This window comes from Lepidochelys kempii, chromosome 12, assembly GCF_965140265.1.
Source record: "Lepidochelys kempii isolate rLepKem1 chromosome 12, rLepKem1.hap2, whole genome shotgun sequence".
NCBI classification, from domain to species: Eukaryota; Metazoa; Chordata; order Testudines; family Cheloniidae; genus Lepidochelys; species Lepidochelys kempii.
This window is the reverse complement of record NC_133267.1, coordinates 18,493,742-18,519,527: the sequence shown is the minus strand read 5'-3', so window position 1 is coordinate 18,519,527 and position 25,786 is coordinate 18,493,742. Positions and strand designations below refer to the sequence as shown.

Genomic DNA, 25,786 nt, shown 5'->3' with positions numbered 1-25,786 from the left:
CTGGGCTCCAGGTTCTGGCCTGGCCAGAGGGCAGGCCCTCAAGGGGAAGAGGAGGGTCAGGGTGCTGGGCCTGTGGCAAAAAATGGATGGGCAAGGTCTGTCCACTTTCAAAAAGTGGGAGGGCCATGGCCCTTTGGCCTCCTCTATTCCGGTGCCTCTGCTCTGAGTCCATGTTTTCAAGCAGAGGATGAATCGTAGGCACCCAAGTGTGATATTGATGGCAGCAACTTGTCAGTGCTTTGTGCATTCACAGAGCAGCTGCATACGGTAGACAGTCGTTTTGGGCTAGAGAAACAAGCACTGATTGGTGGGATCGCATTGTCATTCAGGTGTGGGATGACGACCAGTGGGTACAGAACTTTAGGTTGCGTAAAGCAACCTTCATGGAGCTACGTGCTGAGCTGTCCACTGACCTGTGGTGCAAGGACACCAGATTGAGAGCTGCCCTTTCAGTAGAGAAGCATGTTGCAATTGCTGTGTGGAAGCTGGTGAATCCAGTCTGCTACCGGTCAGTTGCAGATCAGAGGCTAGCTATGTGAAATGGTTCACCAGTACAAAAGTTTGAGAGCCACTGCTCCATAACTTTTATCATCTGCTCTGTTGCTTGCCTAGCAAAAGCAACATTCTCTTTTCTGTCCTGCCTTTCGGCTTCCCAGCACTCTTTCCATTCCCTGGTCTGTCTCTCATCGCGCTACAGCACCTCGGAGAACATGTTTTCTTTGCTGCACCTAGGGTTTTTTCTTATCTGCTGAAGCCGGTCTGCAGGGATGCGAGATGTGTTCTTCAAAGTCTGTGCTGAATAGAAGGGGGATTGTTACATTCCAGCAAATGATTGAAATGTTTTAATAAAAAGTGCATTTTGCTAGTAGAAATTACTTTCTCTCTGAGACTCTAGGCAGGCACACAGCTCAGGGAGCACCCCAATCATGGTGAGTATTGGAGGTTGGGGGAAAGCGGTTGTGCGTATGGACAAAAAGGTCACGGCTTGCAGGGCAGCTTTGTAGGGAACTCATGCTAAAATTATCCCACACTTTTTCATATGCAGCCAACCTGCTGGCTGACATCTCGCTGCTGCGGGTGACCAGAGAAACCAGGGCACAGCTGCTGAATGCTTGTGGCTTTCACCCCAGTCTATATGCAGCTCAGCTATGTGCCACTTCGGTCCAGCTCCAGTGATTGCTAAATGGCATGGTAAAGTTTTCTACAATGGGGGAACTAACAAGGCTGTAATCCATTGGAATCTGTGGCAGAGGAGTAACAAGTAACTCTTTGAAATTTTCCAGAGCCTCTCTGGAGGATTCCCTGCAGGTCTCGATGTCCATCGATACCCTGCTTGGCCATGCAGATTAGCTACACAGAGCAATGTCCAGCTCACAGAAAACACTACCTACCTCCCACTTTTCGATTCCCTACACAAGCCTCAGCAACTTATCCAGAGTCTCATCTGCTTCCTGCTCGCCGTTGAGCACTTCTGGAGTGGAGAAAAGTTCCTGGCTGCCTGCCCCACCAGGCGACCCCGCTGGGAGCACCACATCCTCTTCTAGTTCGACTTCTTCATCTAGAATTTCAGCCTGCGGGTTACCCTCTTTCTGCTGCCTGCGAAGTATCCATGGGGCTATTGGCGATGGAGGAGGGGTCACCACCGAGGACAGCATTCAGCGCCTTATAGAAGCGGCAGGTCTTAGGCACACCACCGGAGCGATGGTTTGCCTCCCTCACCTTATGGTACACCTGCCTTAGCTCCTTTATCTTCGCTCTGCACTGCTGCGTGTCCCGATCATAGCCCTTTTTGCACAAGCCTCGAGAAATTTGCCCATATGTGTCCCGATTCCTATAGGTCACTCACAGCTGCGACTGAACAGCCTCCTCTCCCCATATACTGATCAGATCCAACAACTCAGTGGCGGTCCAAGCGGGAGCGCGTTTGGTGCGATAGCCAGCCATGCTCACCTGGGAAGCTCCTCTGGGAAGCCAGCAAGCAGGAAATGAGATTTAAAATTCCCAGGGCTTGTAAGTGGGAGGGGCGGGTTGGCTGCAGGGCAGCGGAGTTCAAACCACTGACCAGAGTGGCAGCGTGGGAATTGTGGGATTCTTTCTGGAGGCCAATAAAATTGCAAAAAAACCCTGGTGTCTACACTGCATGTTTGTCGACAATAAAGGGAGGGGAAAAGACAAAAGTCTCTTGCAGGGGTGGAAGTTTTTTGTTGCCAAAACTCGGCTTTTTTTCCGAAAAAAGGCCAAAGCCAGTTTTTGGCAACAAAACTTGCCAATGTAGACAAACCCTAAGACGTGTAGCAATGGAAAAATGAGTTCAGTTATTGTGAATGATTCATTTTTATATCACATTTTCTATTATATTTGTTTAAAATGTTACAGAATTGTTTTCAGTTATATCGTAGCAGCAGGTGCCACATGATTAATTTGGCAGTCTTTATTGCTAGTCTTCTTTCTCTATTAATATGCAAGACTGCACGTCATGCATGTTCACTTTGCAAACTACCATTAGGGTTGTTTTTAATTAGAAATAATGAACATCGTATTCATAGTAAATGAACTGCAGCATTTGCTCGTATATAAAGTACTGACCAGTTTTCATCAGTATGTAAATGATGGAATACATTTTTAGTGGTATTCCTTCTTCCCCACCTCCTTTTCTCCTTACCACAATCAAAGTGTTTAAGTAAAAGGAAGTGTGTCATTTGTTCTCCTGAGCTCAACTGCTGCAATAGGGAATATAAATCTATGGGGAAAGAACTTTAATTCTTTTGATATGTTTGAGGATATTCTGTAACTCATGGTCAAAAAGCTGGTGGCCTAAACACCATCTGTCTTTGTTAGTCTATTGAACTAAAGGAGATTGTAATTTTAACTCTGTGTGTATATTGCAACAAGATATATAATGTAAAGGAAAATAAAGTAGCTAATACTGAGCAACTTGTATATACAAGTGAATCCGAAGAAACTTTAACTTGCACATAATATCATTTTACTTACAAATGTCAGTAGAAAAAATGTCACATCACTTTTTTATTTTTAAAAAATTGACCCAAATTTTAGTCTCTTCAGATCTTGTTTATCATGGTGCACAACAGTCTCTGATTTTAATAAACATTTTAAGCTTGGGATTTTATGTTTTGTAATTTCTAAATCAAACACGGGTAAAGTAATTCAGAATTGTTTTAAATTTAATAGTTGTGTTTATACATGCGGGTTTTTAAGTGTATTTTTTCTAATTAGTGTTCCACTGTTTTTTTTTCCTGTTTCACAATTGAGTCAAACTTACGACCATACTTGGCATATAGTTGTCCAGTTTTTTAGTTTTGTTTTCTTTAAGCATCCTTGACATTTTGTTTTTGGAATGTCTTGACCCCAACTGTTACTTTCTCTATTAATTTATTCACATGTTTAAATTTCTATTCTTGTTCACTTTCTCTCCTTAATACCACAGTGGTGGTGAAGGGGCAGTATATTCAAATTCCATGGTTCTGTACAGACCTCAGGACTATATCTTAATATGAATTTTAAATATGGGCACTTGATAATGCATGGTAATGCAGTGAATAAACAGTAAAGAGTAAAACCAACCTCCATCGTGGTTAGAGAAGAACAGGTTGGTTTCATAGCACAGTGCAGAAGTGCCCCAAGTGACTTTGTACTGAAAGTGCCAGTTCTGCTGTCAGAATATACTAGATATCTGCATTTCAAACTACTGTATCTCCAGCATCGTATTTGTTCAGTACTGAGTTGGAGGGAAGAGTGTTGCTTGCTGAATCATCACTACCATTTCCAGCAGCACCCTGGGGTTTCTTTGTGGTTGAGGTGTTCCCATTTAAGTATTGATCAGACCTGATCCTTCTTATCTTGTGAGATGTATATGAGGAGTCACATTCTAGGTGGAGTGATTGAAGGTCTTTTCATGTTAAAGTCTTAAAAGTTCTTCCTTTAACTTGTTTAAAGTTTAAACCATTATTTAAAATAAACTAGAAACTAATATGATAGAGTACCCATCATAGTATCTCTTTTCAGGAAAATGGCTGCCAGGCATCTCTGCAAATGGCAATTGTAGCTAACTTCATTTTATACATTACTTTTCACTGTAGACAGAGGGAAGCACTCCTCACCATTTGAACTTTGATTGTTTGTCCTGGTCATAATGGGTGAACTATACTTCTAAATGCCTCTTTTGTCCTATTCGTTACAGGGACCAATATACTTATTTTTTTCCTACAACTGTGTTTGTTGGCAAATTACTCATTAAAGTTCTGAGACTAATTAATAAAAAGAATTATCTAAATTATTGATTGAAAACCTGACTGACTAAGAAACTTGCGGAGATAAAGGATGAAGGAGGCATGCCTCGGGGCCCTATTTCACTCTGGGGTGTTAGCTACTTCCCACCACCCAACACAGATTTAATGAGGTTAAGAGGTGTCCGTATAAAATAAGTAAGAACTAATAATTATTCCTCAAGAAAGGCTTTTAATGATTTCCGACTATAATAACAGCATAAACAAAACAAGAAAAGGAAAAGGAAAACCAAAGACCAGCACTGAATAAGGATTAATACAAAAGGCAGATTATATTGAAGACAAGCACAAGTACATGTAATATTGTGGACCATTTCATAGGTTCATAGATTCATAGATATTTAGGTCAGAAGGGACCATTATGATCATCTAGTCTGCGAGTTCCTGAACAGTGAATCTACATATGCTGGTCCTGGCAGGTTATAATAAAAGCCCTGAAGACAAGCATAAGTAAAGCTATTATTCACCAGCTCTATATTCCTGGTGACAAACTATTTCAAAGGCAACGTAAAGCTGATGAACGATAGCACTACATGCACTTGCTCGGACTACTTAAAAGACAAGCACTAATACATGCAAAGCTATTATGCATCAGCTACCTATTATTGATTTTATACTCCAGTATCGATACAACTATGATCAATTCAGCTCGAGCGACCAGACTTCTTTACTGCATAGACTTGCCATGCATTTGTCCGAAAATACGTTACCCTTCAGTCTGCCATTTTCCGCACTGGCCAGGTACAGACAGTCGAGAAGCACACGTCCCTTCAGTTCAGGGGGTGTGGGTCAGGTTACCAAAAACACACACACACAGTCCCGTGCCTTCTTTCTTTTTATCTGATCTGATGGCCGTGTTTTAGAACAGACCAACCAAATCAGGGTGGGCCACATTGTTTATGTGGTTGCCCTAATTGTATAATTGATGCGTATTTAATTTTCATGTCCAATTGTTAGTTGTTCGTATAATTGAGGCCTATTTATTTTCGGTAGCCAATGAGATTTTGAATGTGGGTAATTTGGGGTTGATAAGTACATAGGAGTCAGCATAAATTGTTATCTGGTTGCAGCGTCCTGACCACAAGCTTAAGCTTTGTTTTTGCAAGGCTTGCATTTCAAAGCATACGGAAGTTTGAGACCTAACATTTGCAATACTTCTATTTCATTCAAGCTTGACAAGGCAGTTGCTCAGTTTATTCACAAAACTGAATTGGCTAGTTAAGTATTAAAAAATAATCTTTTCTTAGATAAACTATGGCTATATTAGTCAATGTGGGCTATAAAGACTGAAGAATCTAAATTAGGTTTGTTACCTTGTCCTCATTTTGTACCTCAAATTGTCACTGAAGTATACTATGCTTTTGAGTAAAACTTAAACACTACAAATCACTTAACATAATAGCTCTAGATATTATCAAATTAAACACTCATCAGTGGTAGTGTATTCTTTGTCATACATCCATGTACAGAAAGGTATTGCGGAGTTCTGTCATAGGAAAATTGAACACTTACTTTCACAAAATGCAGATCCTCCTGTCGCTTGGAGATCAGGAAAGCGTACATTTCAGTAGTACCAGCTATCAAGGTTTTCCCATAATTTTAAAGAGAAAGATAATGAAACCTAGAATGCTGATTGTGGAAGGGAAAAATTGATTGCTTTTTGAGGAGGGAGGAAAAGAAATACTCCCCAATGGCATACAAAATTAGGTCAACCTCATGCCTGTCATAAGGATATAGATTCAAATATTGTGGTTCCCAGAGGCTCCAGTCAGGATTAGGTGAATTTATTTTCTGACACAACATCTCCGGGTGGTGGTATCGGTGTATCTTTTTTAGATATCTGAGTAGAGGATCCTGCATTTTCTCCATGTCCCCAATTTCTTAAGTTTATAGTTTTTAACCTTACCAAGTCGTGAATTCTTTACTAGCTGCAAAACATGCCACATAGTTCTTACTGGTTATGAGGTTAAAAACGTCATGGACATACAGAAGCTTGACTGAAGAAGTCTTAACTTTAAAATTAAACTAAAGCATAAGGAAATTAAATAATCATTTGGCCACTCATGGTCTTCTGGTTTCTTAAGCATATAGTGCTTCTTACCATAACAAGAATTCATTAATTCTAGCTCTCTCTTTTGAAGGAAGGCACCTCACAGCCTCTGACCTTATGAAGTGGTCACTCCTGAAGTAATTTAATTGTGGTGTAAATGTGCAAAGTTACACTGGTGTGCAATTTCTTTTTAAAATGGTTTTCATTTAATGCCGAGACTTGTCTTAAATGTATAGGTAAACTAGTTCTGAATAATACCTTTAATAATATATAGGACTCTTGTCCTTTCATCTCCTCTTCTAAATGCCTGGATTTAAATTCTGTAGCACCCAAAGAAATAGAACTCAAAGCTTTTTCTGAATGGAACTGTGCAGCTCATGTAGTAAAAAGTTCAGATTTCCAGTAATTGAATGGTAGCTCTTACCCTCGAGGCATTTAGAAAGTGATTGTTGGCTAAGAAGTGGTGTGAGAGCTTGGCTGTGCTTACAACCTGTGAGCCTGACATTAGTGTGTTTAGTATTGGACAATCATGTAAAATCAACTGGTTTACAGAAGAAGTAAAATTACATTTTTTAAGTGAATTGAAACTGAACGAAGTGTTATGTTTGTGTCTTAAATATTTATGCAAGAAAAAGCATGCTAAGAGTATTTTTAAACAATATTCCTATGATAATTTATGGAAATAATTTTGATGTTGATAACTGTATTTTTAAATAATTTTTTGTGATTTTTTTTTTCTTTAGGCTCTGTTTATGAACCACTTAAAAGCATTAACCTTCCAAAGCCAGAGGGAGAGAGTCTGTGGAATAAATTGGATCATTATTACAGAATTGGTAAGTAAAGTAAGGGGGACTCTTTGCAGTAATCAAAAAATGTTTGCAGTGTAACTTGTTAAAATTCCTCAACTGCCATAAAATTCTTATTTGTATGAATGACAGTTGAAAAAAAAAAAGGTATAATGAACTTGTTTGGATGTCCTCTATACCATCTGAAAACTCATGATCTTTCTCTAACTTTTTTCAAATCAACCTGTTGCTGATCAATTGCCATATTCAATAGGTCATACTGATTTTTATTGGATCTACTCTAAAAAATGACTACGTAAATAAAGCAACTTCTTATTCAGCAGAATGGCTCCGTAGATGTAGCTGTTTGAACCTAGAGATAGAAATAAATGTTTCTTATTTACTCATATTAGTCTTACAGAACCATTGCAGCTATGAGAGAGGGAGCTGGATTCTGTTGTTATGCATATTAAGTTAAGAATCACCTCACTGATTTGGTATTAGCTCACAGGTTAGTCTTTTAGCCTAATGAAGGGGCCAATATATATCTGTAACTTCTGTCAGTGTAGACCCTATTACTAATGTAATGATTCAGAACATAAAAATTGTGACATTACCCAGGGTTGAACAGCTATGTCCTCTCAGTTCTCCAACCTGGGTGCCTTTTATACTATTTTGCTTGGAGAGCAACCACTCCTGGCCTGCTCTCACACAGCCTCCAGCATATATATTACTCCCAGCTATACTGTATGAGTGCTTTGGCCAGTCACCCTTGAATTACACTGCAGAGCAACACAATCAAATTCCCAGTCCCAGACTTTGCCCCAGAAATGTGCATTTTGTATTGCCCAGCCCTCTCCTGGACAATACAAGCTCTTATAAGGTCCATTATTTTATAAATAAAAAGTGATAGGCACAAATCCTGTTATCTCAAATGGAGTTCCCCCAACCACTTTAGTCCAAGCACACTGATTTATTAACTACAGAAAGATTTTAAGTGATTACAAGTAATGAGGCATAAAAGACAGAATTTTTTTACAAAGAAATAAAAGGTAAAATGCAACTAACATCTAACTTAGCAAGCTAAACGATTTCAAAGCAAGTGTCTCTCTCACCACATATTTTAGCAGTCTTACTGGCTAAATTTCTTTCTGCCAGGATCCCTCCCCAATCCAGTGATGCTTCCTTTGTCCTTAAAGTGTTGCGATGCCGTGCATAGAGATGAAGGGAGAGATCTTTTGGGGCATTTGTTCCCCTTCCTTATAGTTCTCTTTTTTCTTTGAAAATCCTCTCCATTTGAGGTTCAGGAGCCAGCATGGCTGTGGGGGATGGGAACCTCCAGCTGTTTCTTTGCCAAAATGTAGATTTCTCACTGTCTTTTTGTCTCTGAGGAACTGGTTTTGTGCCTGCTTTTCTAAACTTGGAACATGTCTCAGCAATGTTATACAGTAGAATTTTATAACTATGTACAATGTTGCCACACACATTTTACCAGGACAATAATGATCAGCAAAGTATGAGTTTTCAAATGATACTTCACAAGGCATACTTTACACAACATTTATCATAATCTTCTAAAAAGAATGAACATAAGGATACAGACTGTCACAGAAATATGTAAGTACCATAAAACACAGACACAGAATGTCATATTTCTCAGATGCTGTCCAATATTCTGTTTAAAAAGAACAAGTGTTTCTACTGTAGGAATTTCTAAGTTTGGTTTGAAGTTATATTAAAATAAACAATAATTAAAACTAGATCACTCATTAATTCTGAATTCATTTATGTGTCTTATTTTATTCTCTTGCTCTGAGCCAACAGTGTAAAAGTTAGCAGCAAAACTTGCAAATGCCTTAAGATTTCATGAAAAGTAACTCCTGATTTTTTGGGGGGTGAAATTAGTACTTACTAGCAGAAGTCACAGCCGTAATCCTGGTCAATATAAAAATTTTCAACCATTTAGATTAGGATAGGTTATTATTTATTATTAGTTGCCTTTAAAGTGTTTGCTGCTTATTTTTAAAAGCTATGTTTATTATTTTTATTTTAAATTGAATCAGCCTATAAGAGAAGAGAACACTTGAGACACATTTCAATATAGCATCATATCACTTCTGTAAATTTTCCTTGGTGGTAATTAGTGTTCAAATTATGTGCTAAGCAATGGTGAAAATGATGGGCCATTATCAAAGGTTAGTCTTTAAATAGAGGATGGAAAAGTTTGAAAGAAAGAAAAAGCTGTCAAGCAACATTTAAGGACCTTGTGAAACGCCCCTGGATGCATAAAACTTTACAGAAACTCAGTAAGAGTTTCAGGTTATGCATAGGAAACCCTCTTGAGGATTCAGGTGTTTGGTTTTTTTAATAGATTTTCTATGGCCAAAATAAAACTGAAGACTTCAAACACAAAAGCAAACTATCTAAACAGGGCAGTTGCCACTAAGATGCAACTACAATTATTAGGACTTCCTATACTTTTCCTCAACTCAGGGAGGCACTCCCACAAATTCTGAAATTCCAATCTGAAACCCTTTCTGAGGTTGAACCTACAAACATTTACATCACTCTGTTTTTTTGGGGCCCTCCCCTCAGAGGAGCATGGGATAGGGTACAAAAGGATTTGTATACCATATCACCACAGTGAGCAAAAATCTTTTTTCTTTTTTTTTTAATTTAAAAAATGAATTTTCTAGTTTAAATTATTTAAATACAGGTTTATTTTTAAAACTAAACTGATTATTACATTGGAAATTGACAATGTAGGTTGAGGCCTAATTTTACTATAATCTACTAAAATAATTAAAATAAAATAATATTAAACAGTACATGTGTTCTGCCAAAGTTTTAAAGAAAGTCATTTGACTGAACTAAACAAACTTTGTCTAATTACCTGGAACTAGAGTTTGCTGAAGTGCTAAACCAGTTTTTGACAACAGTAACCACTTCTGCTCATGCAGAGAGAAAATTTTATTCCTTTCAGTTTATTGAACTAATTCTGTTCACCGACTAGTTCATTCAGAGTTGAGAAACCAGTCTGGAGTTCAGAAAACAGGAAAGACTTGTTTTCCTCTTCAGTCTATGAACGAAAATGAGATATACTCATTCTAAAATCTTGAAGGACATGTTCACCCAAAACAATCACTTCAGTTCACTAACTTCAGCTAATAGTTCCTTTGTTCAATAAATCAGTTTTAAAAGCAAAACATGTTTTGATAAACTTCTTGATATTTATGTATCCAGCACACTTAAGGTAGTTTTACTTAAATGATAAAAATATTAAATGCTTTTTATACATTTTTAATTTAATTTGAATTTTCATCCAAATAGAGCTTGACACAAACCACAAGTAGGAATATTAATCCTCATCTAGTAAATGAGAAATGAATCACTCACCATAATAAAAAAGTAAAACTCTGAATAAATATAAGTTAAGCTTTATAGTTGCATAAATAAATGTGTGTAGATATAGCTTCTCCTTCCAGGTAGCAAAAAGAAATGTAACGGCGATGTTAAGTTACAAATCAACATGTTTTAATGGTTGTCAACCAGTGAGAAATCAGCCTTTCTTTAGGAAAATAATCAGAAGTACAAATGCAAAACAAGATTAAAATTGATTATTTATATCAAGGTTTCCTGCTTGCTGATTTAAATCATGATTAAACTTGGTGATTTCAGTCAATCAATCCACTCCACACATCAGAGTGCTGAACTTGTGCTTTTGAAATCACCAGTTATAGCTTTTTGTTTACTGTTGAATTCCTTTTGAATACAAATTTGTTCTAAGAACTTAAAATAGTTTCTTAAATCTACTGTTTTCACACAAGTATGAGACCCTCGACACATACTCAGGGCAGCAAGCCCATCATGCTGGTCGCAAAGCTGCGGTACGTTCCAGTTTAAGGGAGCTAGCTTGCTGAGAGCTACTGCAGGTATATCCCCTTGATTTAGGAATCACACCTCCACCTTGACTCTAGCTGTTTTGCTATACTACTGGATATAATGGTGCCAATAGTTACAAGAATGAATGGGCTTATTGTATTTTCATAACATAAGTGACATCGATTTATTTAAATGTTGAAATACTTTTAGGTATCTATTCTGTAGTGTCTTCTAAATTGAATTATTTATCACTTTCTTCTAATTAAATTTGTGATCAACTGTAATCATACACACACTGTTTACTTAAAGGTGTAATGTTATCAAGAAATAGCTATAAAAATGCCTGTTGTCGTTTTTTAAATCAAGTCATGGTTGTGCGATTCACTGCCGAAATTTTAAGTTTAATCATTCATTGGTAGAGCACAGTAAACAAAAAAGATATGTCAGCCTGAAAAGGAGGGATGATACTCTATTAAAGCATGTGAAACCCCATGAAACCAAATTTCTGGTTCATGCTTGATCTGTACACATTTTATTGTTTTGTAGATTCATTGCTTTTGTCTTCCCCGTGGAGTGGATGGCAGTTCAATTTACTTTTAACAGTTGGCAATGGCAAATCTGTGCTGCTGTTCATCATTCATCTACTTCGGGCTCTACATGTACTGCAGCCAGTTTTCTGTTTCAGCTGAAAATGTGTTATTGAATTTAATCAATTCTAGAATGAGCTATATTAATGCTAGCAAAATGATTTGTCATAGAATATCAGGATTGGAAGGGACCTCAGGAGGTCATCTAGTCCAACCTCCTGCTCAAAGCAGGACCAATCCCTAAACGGCCCCCTCAAGGATTGGACTCTCAACCCTGGGTTTAGCAGGCCAGTGCTCAAACCGCTGAGCTATCCTGGCCAATGGGAGCTGTGGAGTTGGCACTTGTGGCGGGGGCAGTGCGCGGAGACACACCCCCCCCCCCCCCCCCCCCGGCCGTGGAGACGAGCTAGCTGCTTATGGGAGTGGCATGGGGCTGGGGCTGGCAGGGAGCCTACCTTAGCTGCCGCACCACTAGACTTTTAGCACCTAAAATCTCCCAGTTTGACTTCAGTAGCCTCCGGGAGATGGGGCCTGATTCCAGGAGACTCCCAGTGAAACTGGGAGGGTTGGCAATCCTAACTATAGTGCAATCTCTTTATCGTGAAAGTGCAACTTCTAAATGTAGATTTTTGTTTTGTTACTTATCTGCACTCAAAAACAAAACAATGTACAACTTCAGAGCCTACAAAACCACTGAGTCCTACTTCTTGTTCAGCTAAAAACAAGTTTGTTTATATTTACAGGCGATAATGCTGCCTGCTTCTTATTTACAATGTCACTGGAAAGTGAGAACAGGCGTTCTCATGGCACTTTTGTAGCCGGTATTGCAAGGTATTTATGTGCCAGATATGGTAAACATTCATATACTGCTTGATGCTTTGGCCACCATGCCAGAGGACATGCTTCCATGCTGATGGCACTTATTAAAAAAAATGCGTTAACTAAATTTGTGACTGAACTCATTGGGGGAGAATTGTATGTCTCCTGCTCTAGTTCACCCACGTTCTGCCGTATATTTCATGTTATAGGAGTCTCAGATGATGACCCAGCACATGTTAATTTTAAGACCACTTTCACTGCAGATTTCACAAATGCAAAGAAGGTACTAATGTGAGATTTCTAAAGATAGCTACAGCACTTGATCCAAGATTTAAAAATTTGAGGTGCCTTCCAAAATCTGAGAGGGATGAGGTGTGGAGCATGCTTTCAGAAGTCTTAAATGAGCAACACTCTGATGCCGAAACTACAGAACCTGAACCACCTAAAAGAAAATCAACCTTCTGCTGGTGGCATTTGACTCAGATGATGAAAATGAACATGTGTCGGTCTGCACTGCTTTGGATTGTTATTGAGCAGAATCCATCATCAGCATGGATGTATGTCCTCTGAAATGGTGGTTGAAGCATTAAGGGACATACGAATCTTTAGCGCATCTGGCACGTAAATATCTTGCGATACCGGCTACAACAGTGCCATGCGAATGCCTGTTCTCATTTTCAGATGACATTGTAAACAAGAAGCAGACAGCTTTATCTCCTGCAAATTTAAACAAACTTGTTTGTCTGAATGATTGGCTGAACAAGAAGTAGGACTGAGTGGACTTGCACGCTTTAAAGTTTTACATTGCTTTATTTTTGAATGCAGGGTTTTTTTGCACATAATTCTAGATTTGTAAGTTCAACTTTCATGATAGAGATTGCACTACAGTACTTGTATTAGGTAAATTGAAAAATACTGTTTTGTTTTTACAGTGCAAATATTTGTCATAAAAATAAAGTGATCCCTGTACACCTCATATTGTATGCTGTAATTGAAATCAATATATTTGAAAATGTAGAAAACAGCCAAAAATATTTAAATAAATGGTATTCTATTATTGTTTAACAGCGCAATTAATTTTGTTAATTGCTTCACAGCCCTGAATGAAACACTTTTTATTTTGTGACTTTTGTAGCTTCAGATGTTGGTAGGCTTTTTTGTATGAAGCTAAAGTTTTACACTTCATACTTACAACTGTGAGACATAGAAATTTTCCTTTTACTTACTAAAATATGTTGCTGTATCTGATTTCTGGGATTCTTCTTGGATGGTAATTACTGAGCACTGTTTGGGCTTGTCTACACTGACAAGTTTCTGCACAGAAAAGCAGCTTTTTGTGCTAAAAGTGCAGACGTGCACACACTGCAAAGACACTTTGTGCAGAAACTCCTCAGTTGCAACGCTGCAAAAAACCACTTCGCCGAGAGTCGTATGGCTATTTGCACAGAGGCTCCAGCACTCTTTTGCCAGAGTAGACACTTCATTGGTTTCTGCGCTATAACTGGCCTCCGGAGCTGTCCCATAATGCCTCATGTGACTGCTCTGCTTATGTGACTCTACTGCCCTGGAGACATGCGCCCCTTCCCTTTCAAAGCACTGTTTCTGACAGCTCTTGTGTGCTGTGCTGATCTGCTCCAGGACACAAAGCAAACCATTAATGTGGAATGCTCGTGCTGTTGAACACAGAGGTAAGGGTGTGTGTGTGTGTGAGAGAGAGAGAGCGCTCAGGGAGGGAGGCGGGGGCTGATGTTAGGGTTTCCCCCTCCCCCTGCCTCAGGACTGGTTGCTTCCTGCCGCTGTATCAATTTATGAGACAGCATGCTGACACACTCTGGCCCCCAAAACACACTCTCCCCCCACCCATACACTAGGGTTACCATATTTGAACATTCAAAAAAGAGGACACTCCATGGGGGGGGATTTGCTCATGCCCCCCGCCACTTCCCCAACTCTACCCTCTCCACCCCCATTCCAACCCCTTCCCCAAAGTCCCCGCCCCCTCCCGTGAGCGCATCGCGTTCTCCCTCCTCCCCCCTCCCTCCCAGCCTGTTTCACACCTGAAACACCTGTTTCGTGGCACAAGCTCTGGGAGCTAGAGGGAAAAAGCGGGCACTCTCTCGAATGATCAACATTCACTCTCTTTCTAGAATGATCAACTCTTCTTTGGGGAAAAATAATAATGGCAAAATGCTGGACATTTTTATATATTTAAAAATTCTTCCCAGATGACGATTTAAGAACCAAAAAGCTGGACATGTCTGGGAAAATACACTCTTCTCCCATGTCTCCCCCCACACATACACACACTTCAGTTGAAAAGGAGCTGGCAATGTAATAGGATTGGGAAACCTGCATCACGTGGTGCTGTGCCTGCCCCATGAGGCATTGCAAACCCTTCCCAAAGTACCCTATGGCCAGTTGCACAGTGTGATTGCTGTTCCTTAGGCGTCAGAGAGTGTTTACACTAGCAGCACTTCCATCGTCGATGAGAGCTGCGCTGTATGGCAGCTATCCCACAGTACAGCTCTCTTGATAGGTCTTGTGGGAAGCGGGGGGTGAACAGAAGGCGTTCTGGGTCCCTGCTCAGTGCCCCATGATGCACTGCTTCATATCCCATCAGCCCCATTACTTCCTTGTTTCTTTCAAGGCATTTTTTAAAATCCTCTGCTGTCTGGCTGCTTTTCCCACCACATCTACAAGCAAAGGAAAACGGAGTTTCAAACTTCCCGGGTCTTACAGTGGGAGGGGCGGACATCCTTTTACCTGGCGTCAGAGCGGTGGAGATGCTGCCCAGAGGGTCGCTTTTGGAATTGTGGGATATCCTCCGGAGACCAAAAGGTGTTTGCACAGGTGGAACATATCTTCACTTTCAGAACAGCACAAAAAGAACAGTGGAAAGAACTGTATGCCTCTCGTGAAGGTGGTTTTCTCTTTGCGGTGAACTTCTGAGTTCACCGCAAAAAGTCATTATCAAGTGTAGACACTCCCACAGTTTTAGCGCAAAAAAGGGACATTTTGTGCTTTAAATGGCAAGTGTAGACATAGCCTTAGTGCACAGTGATCAATGTGTATAAAAGAAAAATGCCTGTATAATCCAGAATTGTTTCTATTGGGCAAAGAGGATTTTTTAAACCCTGTCTGTCCTTGAAATCTTTTGGGGACAAATCAAAATACTGTAGACTTTCATTTAAATTAAATTTTAAAAAATGCAGTGCCCATGCAAGCAAATTCAGATTATTGGAGTGGCTTGCATTGAGTTGGTTTTAATGTAAATAGGCTGTGATATAGCTATAAACTAATTTTTAATCATAGAAGTTGCTTTGAATACTTATTTTGAAGAAATATTAGTGTAGGAGAGATTGATAAAAGCAATGGCATGTATGTGTAGGGGGAAAATTACCTTGTTTTTGGGTCTCTCGTTTGTTTTTGTTTTTTCTCTTGTTTTTATTTCCATTGTGTAGTTCTCTTATAGGTTGTCTGCAGTTTATTCCTAACTCCCCTCCTCCCCCGCCCATTAAGCTTAATTTAGGCTTGGAGGAAATTGAAATCTTAAAAAGATTTGTTTTTCTTTGCAGTCAAGTCAACGGTGTTGCTTTATCAAAGTCCAACTACTGGTCTCTTTCCCACAAAAACGTTTGGTGACAACCAGAAGGCAAAGGTGCAAGACAGTCTTTACTGTGCTGCATGTGCTTGGGCATTAGCACTTGCATACAGGTAAATTGCTTTTCTTCTGATGGTAAAGATGGTTAATAATTATCCCATGTTTGGATTTTATGGTGTTGCATACCATAGAAGCATCTAAGTGAGAGACATCGTGTATCAAAAATAGTTTTGTAAACCTCTGGAAATGAAAACGGTGTAAGAAGCATGGTATAAATGTGCATATTGCCACTTTAATAACAATGTCACTTGACTTTCATAAGTTAGAAAACTGATTTTTTGTTTGTTTTTAGCATAACCTTTTGAGATGTGTTGTCTTCACATAAGCGCCTCTTCTAAATTTTCACTGTCACCGATGTTCTGAGGCAGTATGATTAAGGCATGTTGTCAAAAATTGTTATGGTAGTGAACAATACTACAGTACCTGGAAGATAAACTGAGTTCTTTCCTTCTCAGGCATCCGCACTGATACATTTTGCAGGTCAAATTTTTGCCTTCAGTTACACCTGTGCACCTCCACTGTGTGCCTGTTGTATATTTGTAACTAGAGGCAGAATGTAACCCAATAATTGAAACTTAGTTTTGATTATAGATAAGAGAGAATAAAAACCTCATTCTTGGAGTGATGTCCCTATAGGTGCTCCACTGTAGGTGTATGTGCGCCCCTGCGCGTCTAATCAGAGATTTTTGGTAGCAGTGTCCGTTGAGCCTGCGCCTGTGCTCTTCTCCATCCCCCTCCACCGTGGTGGTCTGCCTTGAAGCTATCTAGCACTGCGCTGGTGAACCCCGCTCACTTCCTTCTCAACTGCCTTTGGCCTTGAACAGAGTGAGCAGTCGTCCCTTCTTTATCTGTGTCATTAGCATAAGTAGTAGCTGTTTTTGTTTTTCTGTTCTCCTTAATAGTTAGTTAGTGTTTCCTTTTTTCTTTTTTTTTTTACTTCTTTGCAGGGTGTCTAAAAATCAATGATTTAAAAAAAAAACAGATTTATTTTATTTAAATCAGATTTTTTTGATAAAATACATAAAATGTATCCAGCAATCATCCCTCCATAATGCAAACTATAATAAACTTCAGAGCTAAGGGTGAACCATTCAAGAAATATGTTTGATGATGATGTTTTAAAGAAAGTCACACCAGTGAACTGGTGGAAGTCACTTAAGCATTTGGATTCAGAGACTGTTGAAGTGATAATCCCCCTTTTAACAGCAGTAGCTTCTTCTGCCTGTGTAGAAAGAGAATATTTTCTTCCTTTGGACTAATTCATTCCAAACTGGGAAATCATTTGGTACCTGAAAAAGCAGGAAAGCTTGTTTTTCTTTTCCAGATTATGAACAAACAGGAAAATGAAGGGGAAGACAACTAAGTTAGCTGCAGAAGCCAATATTTTAAGTATCTCATGTTGACCTGGCTGATACAGTCCATTAAATTTTTGTGGTTTTTTTTTAAATATTTCATTAACTATTTTAGTTAAAAACAATTTTAACAAAAAAAAGCCCTGATTTTAAAAAAATTGAATGTTTAACTAAATTCAACAATTCATGTGCTTGTTTTGTTAAAATATTATATGTTTGCTGTTGAAGAAAAAAATTCAGACTACATAATGTTGTTGTTTTAGTTAAATAAAACAATTTAAATGTTTGTCTGGTGATGTTCTCCTCCTAATACAGCATAGCAAGAGAATCCTCCAAATATTAATGATTAACCTGTTGAAATGGAGATAGTTCACCTCCCAGTGACTTCATAAGTATCTGCCTCAATTACCTTTGGTAAATGAAATAACCAAACAATCATTCATTTTCTGATATAGCTGTAAAACTAATCTGAAAAGTTTTCAAAATAAATCACTGTTTAAAAATGTATAGTGTGTACCTTCTAAAAATGAAACCTACATCTATCTCTGAGTTGTGAAGAATATGTATTAAGGTTATAACAGCCAACAAGAATGCACTTTTATGTAAAAATCCATGATTAAATAGAGTCTTCCTGATTAGTAATTTAAATCTATTTGATTTAAATCAAATCCACCGTGCTCCTTTGGGATTTAAAAAAAAAAGAAAGTAAGTAAGTAAAAGAAATTTAGTTTCCTGCTCTATCTGGGGGCTTTCCCCTCTTCCCTCCCTCCACCCCCATTGGGCGTTTAGTATACTTTAATTTTTTTTTCAGTTTTAAAAAAAAAAAGGAAAAGAAGAGTAGTAAAAAAGATGTTTTTTCTGCATTCCTCACTGCTAGAGGATGATAGCTCCCTGCCCAGGGGCATGCCTGGCTCTCCCTGCTCCAAGAGGTGCATCTCCTGCAAGTAGTCAATTCCTGTAATGGCCAGACACTTTCACAGTGCCTGGGAGAGCCTCACAGTGGTGCTTGACCTGCCACAGCTAAAACAGCAGTCTGCAGGAACTGAGAGCTGAAGTTAAAACTCCTCCTTATGGAGAAGGCACTTCAGTCTCCAGGGAACTCTGGTGCTGACCCCGGATCATCCATGGAGCCTTTAACTTCAAAGGGAGTAAAGTTGTGGACAAAACCAGCAGACTCCCCCTGTAAAGGCTTATAAAAAGGGCTCCAAGTAGTTGGTCAGCCAGAGGGGCTCCCCAGTGCGTCCACCTCGGTACCAGCAGCTCTGAAGCAGGATACCCAGATGGGGGCCTCCGCTATGAGCTCTGCTCTGTGGCACCGGCTGCACCACCTGGAGAAGCCAGGGGCTCCGCAGTCAGGCTCTGAGGCAATGGTACCGCCCACTAAGGAGACAGACAATTACCATACCGTCTCTAAAAGAACGTCACAAAGAAACCCTTTGGTATCAAGTGTGACAAAACTCCCATCTATGGAGTGCCCCGCACCTTCCCAACCATCGGTACTGACAACATACCACAAACACTCCTCTGCAGTTCCAAGTGAGCCCATGGTACCACATGAGCTCTGGTACCCTGGAGATCTGTGGCCCTGGTATCCAGGGAAAGACCATGACTGTACCATCTCTAAAAGAGTGGCACCGACAAAACTTTCTCTACCAGGCACAACAAAACTCTCATCTGAGGAGTGCTCTGCATCTTCTCAACCATCATTACCGACAAAGTACCATGGACGCTCCTCCATGGGACCGAGTGAGCCCAGGGTACTACATGATCTCTGGTACCCTGGAGACCTGATGGTTGGGGAAGAACCGCAATCCCCATTACTTGGTACCAGGGTCCCGGTACTGAGCACATCCCAGCACCTGGGATCGCTCTTGGTACCGGGCTGTGTATCACCAATACCCCAGTTGGCGCTGCCCTTACCCAGTGACGAATCAGACAGTGGCCAGGAGGAGGTCATTTCTGGCCCCTCATTTTGGCCCACCGTCACAATACAAGGGTCCTCTCCAATTCCACAAATTGTGGTATGGGCCCTCTGGGGTAAGCCCCTTCAGCCAGGGGAGGAGGAAGCTTTCTCAGAACAGGAAGAAGGACTCGAAGGGGAAGCTACCCCTCCAGCATGCTTCTCCTGATTTCCACTTGATGAGGCTGTACTGCTTCCCCTCCCATCACTTGGGGATGATTATAAGAATTTTCTGGACTTTACCAAGTGGATGACATATGAGCTGCAGATTCCCCTACAGGAAGTTGCAGATACACATCACAAGTGATACACATCACAAGTTGGTGGATATTCTTCACACCTCCTCCTCATCCAGAATTGCTCTCCCAATTAATGAGGTGATTCTAGATCCTACCAAAGTCATCTGACAGACTCCAGCCTCCATCGCACCAACCAGCATCAGAGCCAAAAATAAAAATAATTTTAAAAAATTACTACATCTGTCCCAAAGAGGCAGACTTTGTTTCAACATCCGCAGCCCAACTCCATCATAGTGAATGCACGAAGCACACAACATAATGCCAAGTTGACCCCATACAATCGGGCTTGACAAGATGGTGTATTACCATTACATTACCATTTAGAGTCACGAATTACCAAACTGTCATGGTCAAATACAATTTTATTAATTATGGGAAACTCAGTGCATTTCTAGAACATTTACTGGAGATACAAAAAGAACAGTTTCAGACCATTCTTAGAGAGGGTTAGTTAATAGCCAGACTGGTGCTAGAGACAGCACTGGATGTAGCTGATACAGCTGCCCACCCAGTCTCCATGACAGTGGTACTGAGGCGGGCTTCTTGGCTACACCTTTGTGGATTGCCCAAAGAGCTGCAGAAGGCTTCCAGTTTGAAGGGCTCAAACTCTTCGCGGAGAAGACAGATTCTTCTCTCCACATCCTGAAGGATTCCCAGACCACATTACGCTCCCTAGGAATCTACACTGTGGAACAGAAGAGAAGATATACCTTTAGCCACAGCACAGGTCACAATCTCCTCAATACCCACCATCTCAGTGCTGTTACAAGCCACGGTGTAAGAGGACGAGGGCTCAAAAGCGGAAGCAGTCTGCACCCCAGTCTGTGACCTCTCAAACCGCCTCTTCTAAGCACTTTTGACAGGTTGGTCGAGGGCCTGAACAATTATACCTTGCAGTGTCAGCTGCCACCTACACACCTGTCATGCCCCTTCAGAATTCACCTGGCCCTACTTCACAGTAGTTGGGAGAATATCACCTCTGACAGATGTGTCCTGGAGATCATTTTGAAGAGTTACGCCATTCAATTAATGTCCCTCCCCCATTCCAACCCTCCTTCCCTGTCCCGCTTCAGGGACCCTTCTCATGAGAACCTAGTTCATCAGGAAATATATAATTTGTTATGCTTAGGGGCCAGTGAACCAGTCCAAGTGCAACTCAGGAGCAAGGGGTTTTACTCTCATTATTTCCTGATCCCCAAGGTGAAGGGAGGTTGGAGCCCATTCTAGATCTAAGGGCATTAAACAAATACTGGAAGGCGCAGATGTTAAAGATGGTCACACTAGCAGCCATTATTCCAGCTATAGAGCAAGGAGATTGATTGATTGATTGATTTCCAGCCGTCAGCCTACAAGATGTCTACTTCCATATCTCAATACGGCCATCGCACAGGAGATTTCCTATGATTTACGTTTGGGACAGGACCATTGTCAATACAGACTGCTCCACCCAGGGTATTCTCCAAGGTTGTCTTTATTGTAGCTGCACACTAACCCCGGTATAGTGACTGGAGTTTATCAGCACCAACCTTGATGTGGTACAAGCGAGAGCATTCCTCCCACTACGCAGACTCACCACCCTGGGACGGATGCCTCCCTAATAGGCTGGGGAGCTCACCTACACAACCACAAGGGTCAGGGCAAATTTCCTTCCGTAGAAATGACCTTCCATATCGCTCTTTTGGAGCTAAGGGCTGTCAGGAATGCCTGTTCACACTTTCTGCCTTTCATCAAGAACACTCACACACAAGTCATGATGCACTTAATATGACTTGTATGTTGTACGTAAATTGCCAAGTGCGTGCCAGATCTCCCTCCCTTTTCAAGGAAGCACTCAAACTTTGGAATTGGTGTATCCATCACAATGTGCCCATCTCAGCCTTCTGTCTACCAGGGATACAGAACGTGACAGCCGACAATCTGTTTGTGCGCCTGTGGCACTCCCAATGAGTAGATATTGAACTCCAAAGGGCTTCAAGATACATTCGCCGTTTGGGGAACCCTAACTACGAATCTGTTCGCTACTTACCGGAACAAGAAGTGTGCTTGTTACTGCTCCAGGGCCGGCCTGGGGAAACATTCACAGGAAGACGCCCTCATCCTCACATGGGACGGGGCCCTCTTGTATGCCTTTTCCCAGTTTCCTCTTCTATCCAAGGTCCTGTTGAAAATTCAAAGAGACAAAGCTAGTGTTATTCTGATTGTCCCTCCTGGCCATGACCAGTGTGACTCCCTTACCTGACACAGATGGCAGTATGCCCTCCTGTTCCTCTTCAGCGCGTTCCTCACCTGCTCTCTCAATACAATGGGCTGATCCTTTTCCCCCAACCTGCGGGTCCTGGTCCTCCACCTCCAGGCTTGGCTCCTTCTTAGTTCCAAGGCTTAGAAGCAGAATGCTCTGACGAGCTGAAAGATGTGTTGCTACACACCCAAAAGTTGACCACGCAACATACTTACCTACAAAATTGAAACAATTTGAAGTTTGTTGTCATTCTAAACACATAGACCCAACCTCATCTTCCCTCCCTCTGATTTTGCACGACATTTTAGACCTCAAGAGGTCAAAACTCTCACTCAGCTCCCTTAAGGTACATTTCCTGGTGAAAACTGTTTTCCACTAGCAGATAGAGATGTACTTTGGTGTTTGCTCACCCGCTGACGTGTAGATTCCTTAAGGGCATTTGGAATCTCTTCCCACATGTGATACCACCCGCTCCAGCCTGGGACCTTAACCTAGTTCTCAGGGCTTTGATTAGACCTCCCTTTGAGTCCATGGCAACTTGCTTTCTCTTACACCCGTCCATGGTGACAACATTTCTAATTGCCATCACCTCGGCTAGGCGCATAGGAGAAATAGCAGCCCTGATGGCTCACCCACCGTTAACGGCCTTTTTTAAAGATAAAGTAATTCTAAAGTCATATCCCAAGTTTGTCCCTACTTTCTCTGCACTTTCCATATGAATCAACAGATCCATCTCCCTGTTTTGTTTTTTTTCGCAAAACCACATTGTGACAACAGGGAGATGATTCTGCATATGCTAGATGTTAGAAGGACACAAGCATTCTACTTGGACAGGACTAAGGACTTTAGGAAATCCCCTAAACTCTTCCTTTCATCTACAGAAAGATCCAAAAGCTCTGTGATATTGGCTTAAAGACTATCCAGGTGGGTCTTTGGTTTCATTAATCACTGTTATCAAGGGCACAACCTGCTTCCATCCAGAGTCCATATGTACTCCATGAGTGGAAAAGGTAGAAAATTGAGTTTTGTTGTTGCTGAGTAGTTGCTAGAATAGGTCAAAACTGGAGATGTTATGCTTTGTTTTAGATGGTTTTGAAACTTACATTAAACTTTTGAAAAGATAAGTACTTAAAACTAGAAGTTTTAATTGGGAATTAAGGTACTTAAAATATATTCAGATGGTAAAGTACCAAAAATGGAAAAGGTAGTCTAATTAGGTATTTTCCCATATAGGTAAATCTGTTGTTAGGCCAAAGGCAAAATATCTGGAGAGAGAATATTGCCAGCCAATGTAGGAGGATGTTGCAGGTTTGCAAATTACATCTCCAGACGCCAAGAGACCTTTGATTTCAGGTTTTTGCAAGGATATCTGGTGACCAAGATTAAGGCATACCATATCTGGAACTTTAATTTTCTGTAGTCAGTTGTAATTTTACCTCTAAAAGTATTCACTGTGGTGGCATGCAGATCTTCCTGTCTTTAACTGATAACAGAGGGTTAAGAGTAAATTGAATTTATAAAGTGAAGTTGAGAACAGGGGAAGCAGAGATCTATCCAGTTTGATTCTACCTCTGGCTGTACTTCCAAATACATTATCATTCCCTTAGGACTTGTCTACATGGGAAAAAAGCCCAGAATAGCTAGTGTGGAATAGCTGTCCCTGAATAGCTATTCAGCATTAACTCCCTGGGTGAACACTATTATTCCACACTGAATGCCTTTATATAATTCAGAGTAATTGACTTTGGAAGTGAGAGATAGGTATTGTGCTTTAAATGCACAGCCTGGCTGTTTTGCACTATCTTCCATATGAATTTCCCATTTAGGCAAGCCGTTGTAAAGTTTTAAATCTTCTGTCAGGAATGTATGTATTTTGTAGCTAAACTTTAAGATTTGTATTGAGTATCAAATATGCTATTTAAAAGCTGTTTATAACTTTTTGTCTTCATTTGGTCCACTTCTTTCCTCATTTACCACTATAATTTTGAGTTCTTGAACACTGTTATAGAAAGGTCCTAACCACTTAAAATCTATGCTGTTGGTTTTAAAGCCCATGCCTCTTGCCACTGAGATCTAGATTTCCATACAGGAATTAAACCTAAATTATATGAGTTCTGGAGGCCTCAAAAGTCTCCTGGTGGATGAATTTTTATCTGTTTCAAATTATCAGCTCATGCAGACTCAATCAAAAATAAACAAACAAACAAGCTATACAGAAATGTCTACTTTTATGTATCTTTTTATTTGTCGCTCCTTTGACCTGACTTTTTGAAATGAGGTTTTGGGCTGAATAGCTTTGTAAAACTCCAGTTCCCTAACTTTTATAAGTATAGCTTCATTTGTAAATTTCTGTTGGGAGTATAGCCCAAAAACCTGTGACAATCATAATAATTAAAAAATTTAACCCTTTTTTTCACTCCCATAACATTATATAAACAGCTTTTTAAATTTTACTTACCAGGAACATCAAGAATATCTTGTGAGCTCCCTGTTTCACTAACCTATATAAAGGGTCTCCACAACACATTGATGGCAGTAACTTTTTTTCCCCTAAATTTTTTGCTGTGTAATTCCTTTTGACTTTAGTTGGGAAAGTATGGTTCCTGTTGTCATAAAATCATAGAATATCAGGGTTGGAAGGGACCTCAGGAGGTCATCTAGTCCAACCCCCTGCTCAAAGCAGGACCGACCCCCAATTAAATCATCCCAGCCAGGGCTTTGTCAAGCCTGACCTTAAAAACTTCTAAGGAAGCAGATTCCACCACCTCCTTAGGTAATGCATTCCAGTGTTTCACCACCCTCCTAGTGAAAAAGTTTTTCCTAATATCCAACCTAAATCTCCCCCACTGCAACTTGAGACCATTACTCCTTGTCCTGTCATCTGCTATCACTGAGAGTAATCTAGATCCATCCTCTTTGGAACCCCCTTTTAGGTAGTTGAAAGCAGCTATCAAATCCCCCCTCATTCTTCTCTTCTGGAGACTAAACAATCCCAGTTCCTTCAGCCTCTCCTCGTAAGTCATGTGTTCCAGATCCCTAATCATTTTTGTTGCCCTCCGCTGGACTCTCTCCAATTTTTCCACATCCTTCTTGTAGTGTGGGGCCCAAAACTGGACACAGTACTCCAGATGAGGCCTCACCAATGTCGAATAGAGGGGGACGATCACGTCCCTTGATCTGCTGGCAGTGCCCCTACTTATACATGCCAAAATGCCATTGGCCTTCTTGGCAACAAGGGCACACTGTTGACTCATATCCAGCTTCTCGTCCACTGTAACCCCTAGGTTCTTTTCTGCAGAACTGCTGCCTAGCCATTCAGTCCTTAGTCTGTATTGGTGTATTGGATTCTTCCATCCTAAGTGCAGGACTCTGCACTTGTCCTTGTTGAACCTCATCAGATTTCTTTTGGCCCAATCCTCTAATTTGTCTCGGGCACTCTGTATCCTATCCCTACCCTCCAGCATATCTACCACTCCTCCCAGTTTAGTGTCATCTGCAAACTTGCTGAGGGTGCAATCCACACCATCCTCCAGATCATTTATGAAGATATTGAACAAAACTGGCCCCAGGACCGACCCTTGGGGCACTCCGTTTGATACTGGCTGCCAACTAGACATGGAGCCATTGATCACTACCCGTTGAGCCTGACAATCTAGCCAACTTTCTACCCACCTTATAGTGCATTCATCCAGCCCATACTTTAACTTGCTAACAAGAATACTGTGGGAGACCGTGTCAAAAGCTTTGCTAAAGTCAAGGAACGACATGTCCACGGCTTTCCCTTCATCCACAGAACCAGTTATCTCGTCATAGAAGGCAATTAGATTAGTCAGGCGTGACTTGCT

General features: G+C 40.6%; 1 protein-coding gene across 5 annotated transcripts in view; it reads left to right on the top strand.

The window, feature by feature from the left end:
- The window catches only part of PHKB (phosphorylase kinase regulatory subunit beta), a 209,795-nt gene that overhangs the window by 21,303 nt on the left and 162,706 nt on the right, over nucleotides 1–25,786 (top strand). For all 5 annotated transcript variants that reach the window (XM_073307739.1, XM_073307737.1, XM_073307738.1 and 2 more), the window contains 2 exons: nucleotides 7,101–7,190; nucleotides 16,006–16,144. In XM_073307739.1, coding sequence (XP_073163840.1) covers nucleotides 7,101–7,190; nucleotides 16,006–16,144 — 229 coding nt within the window. The remainder of the gene's footprint in view (nucleotides 1–7,100; nucleotides 7,191–16,005; nucleotides 16,145–25,786) is intronic.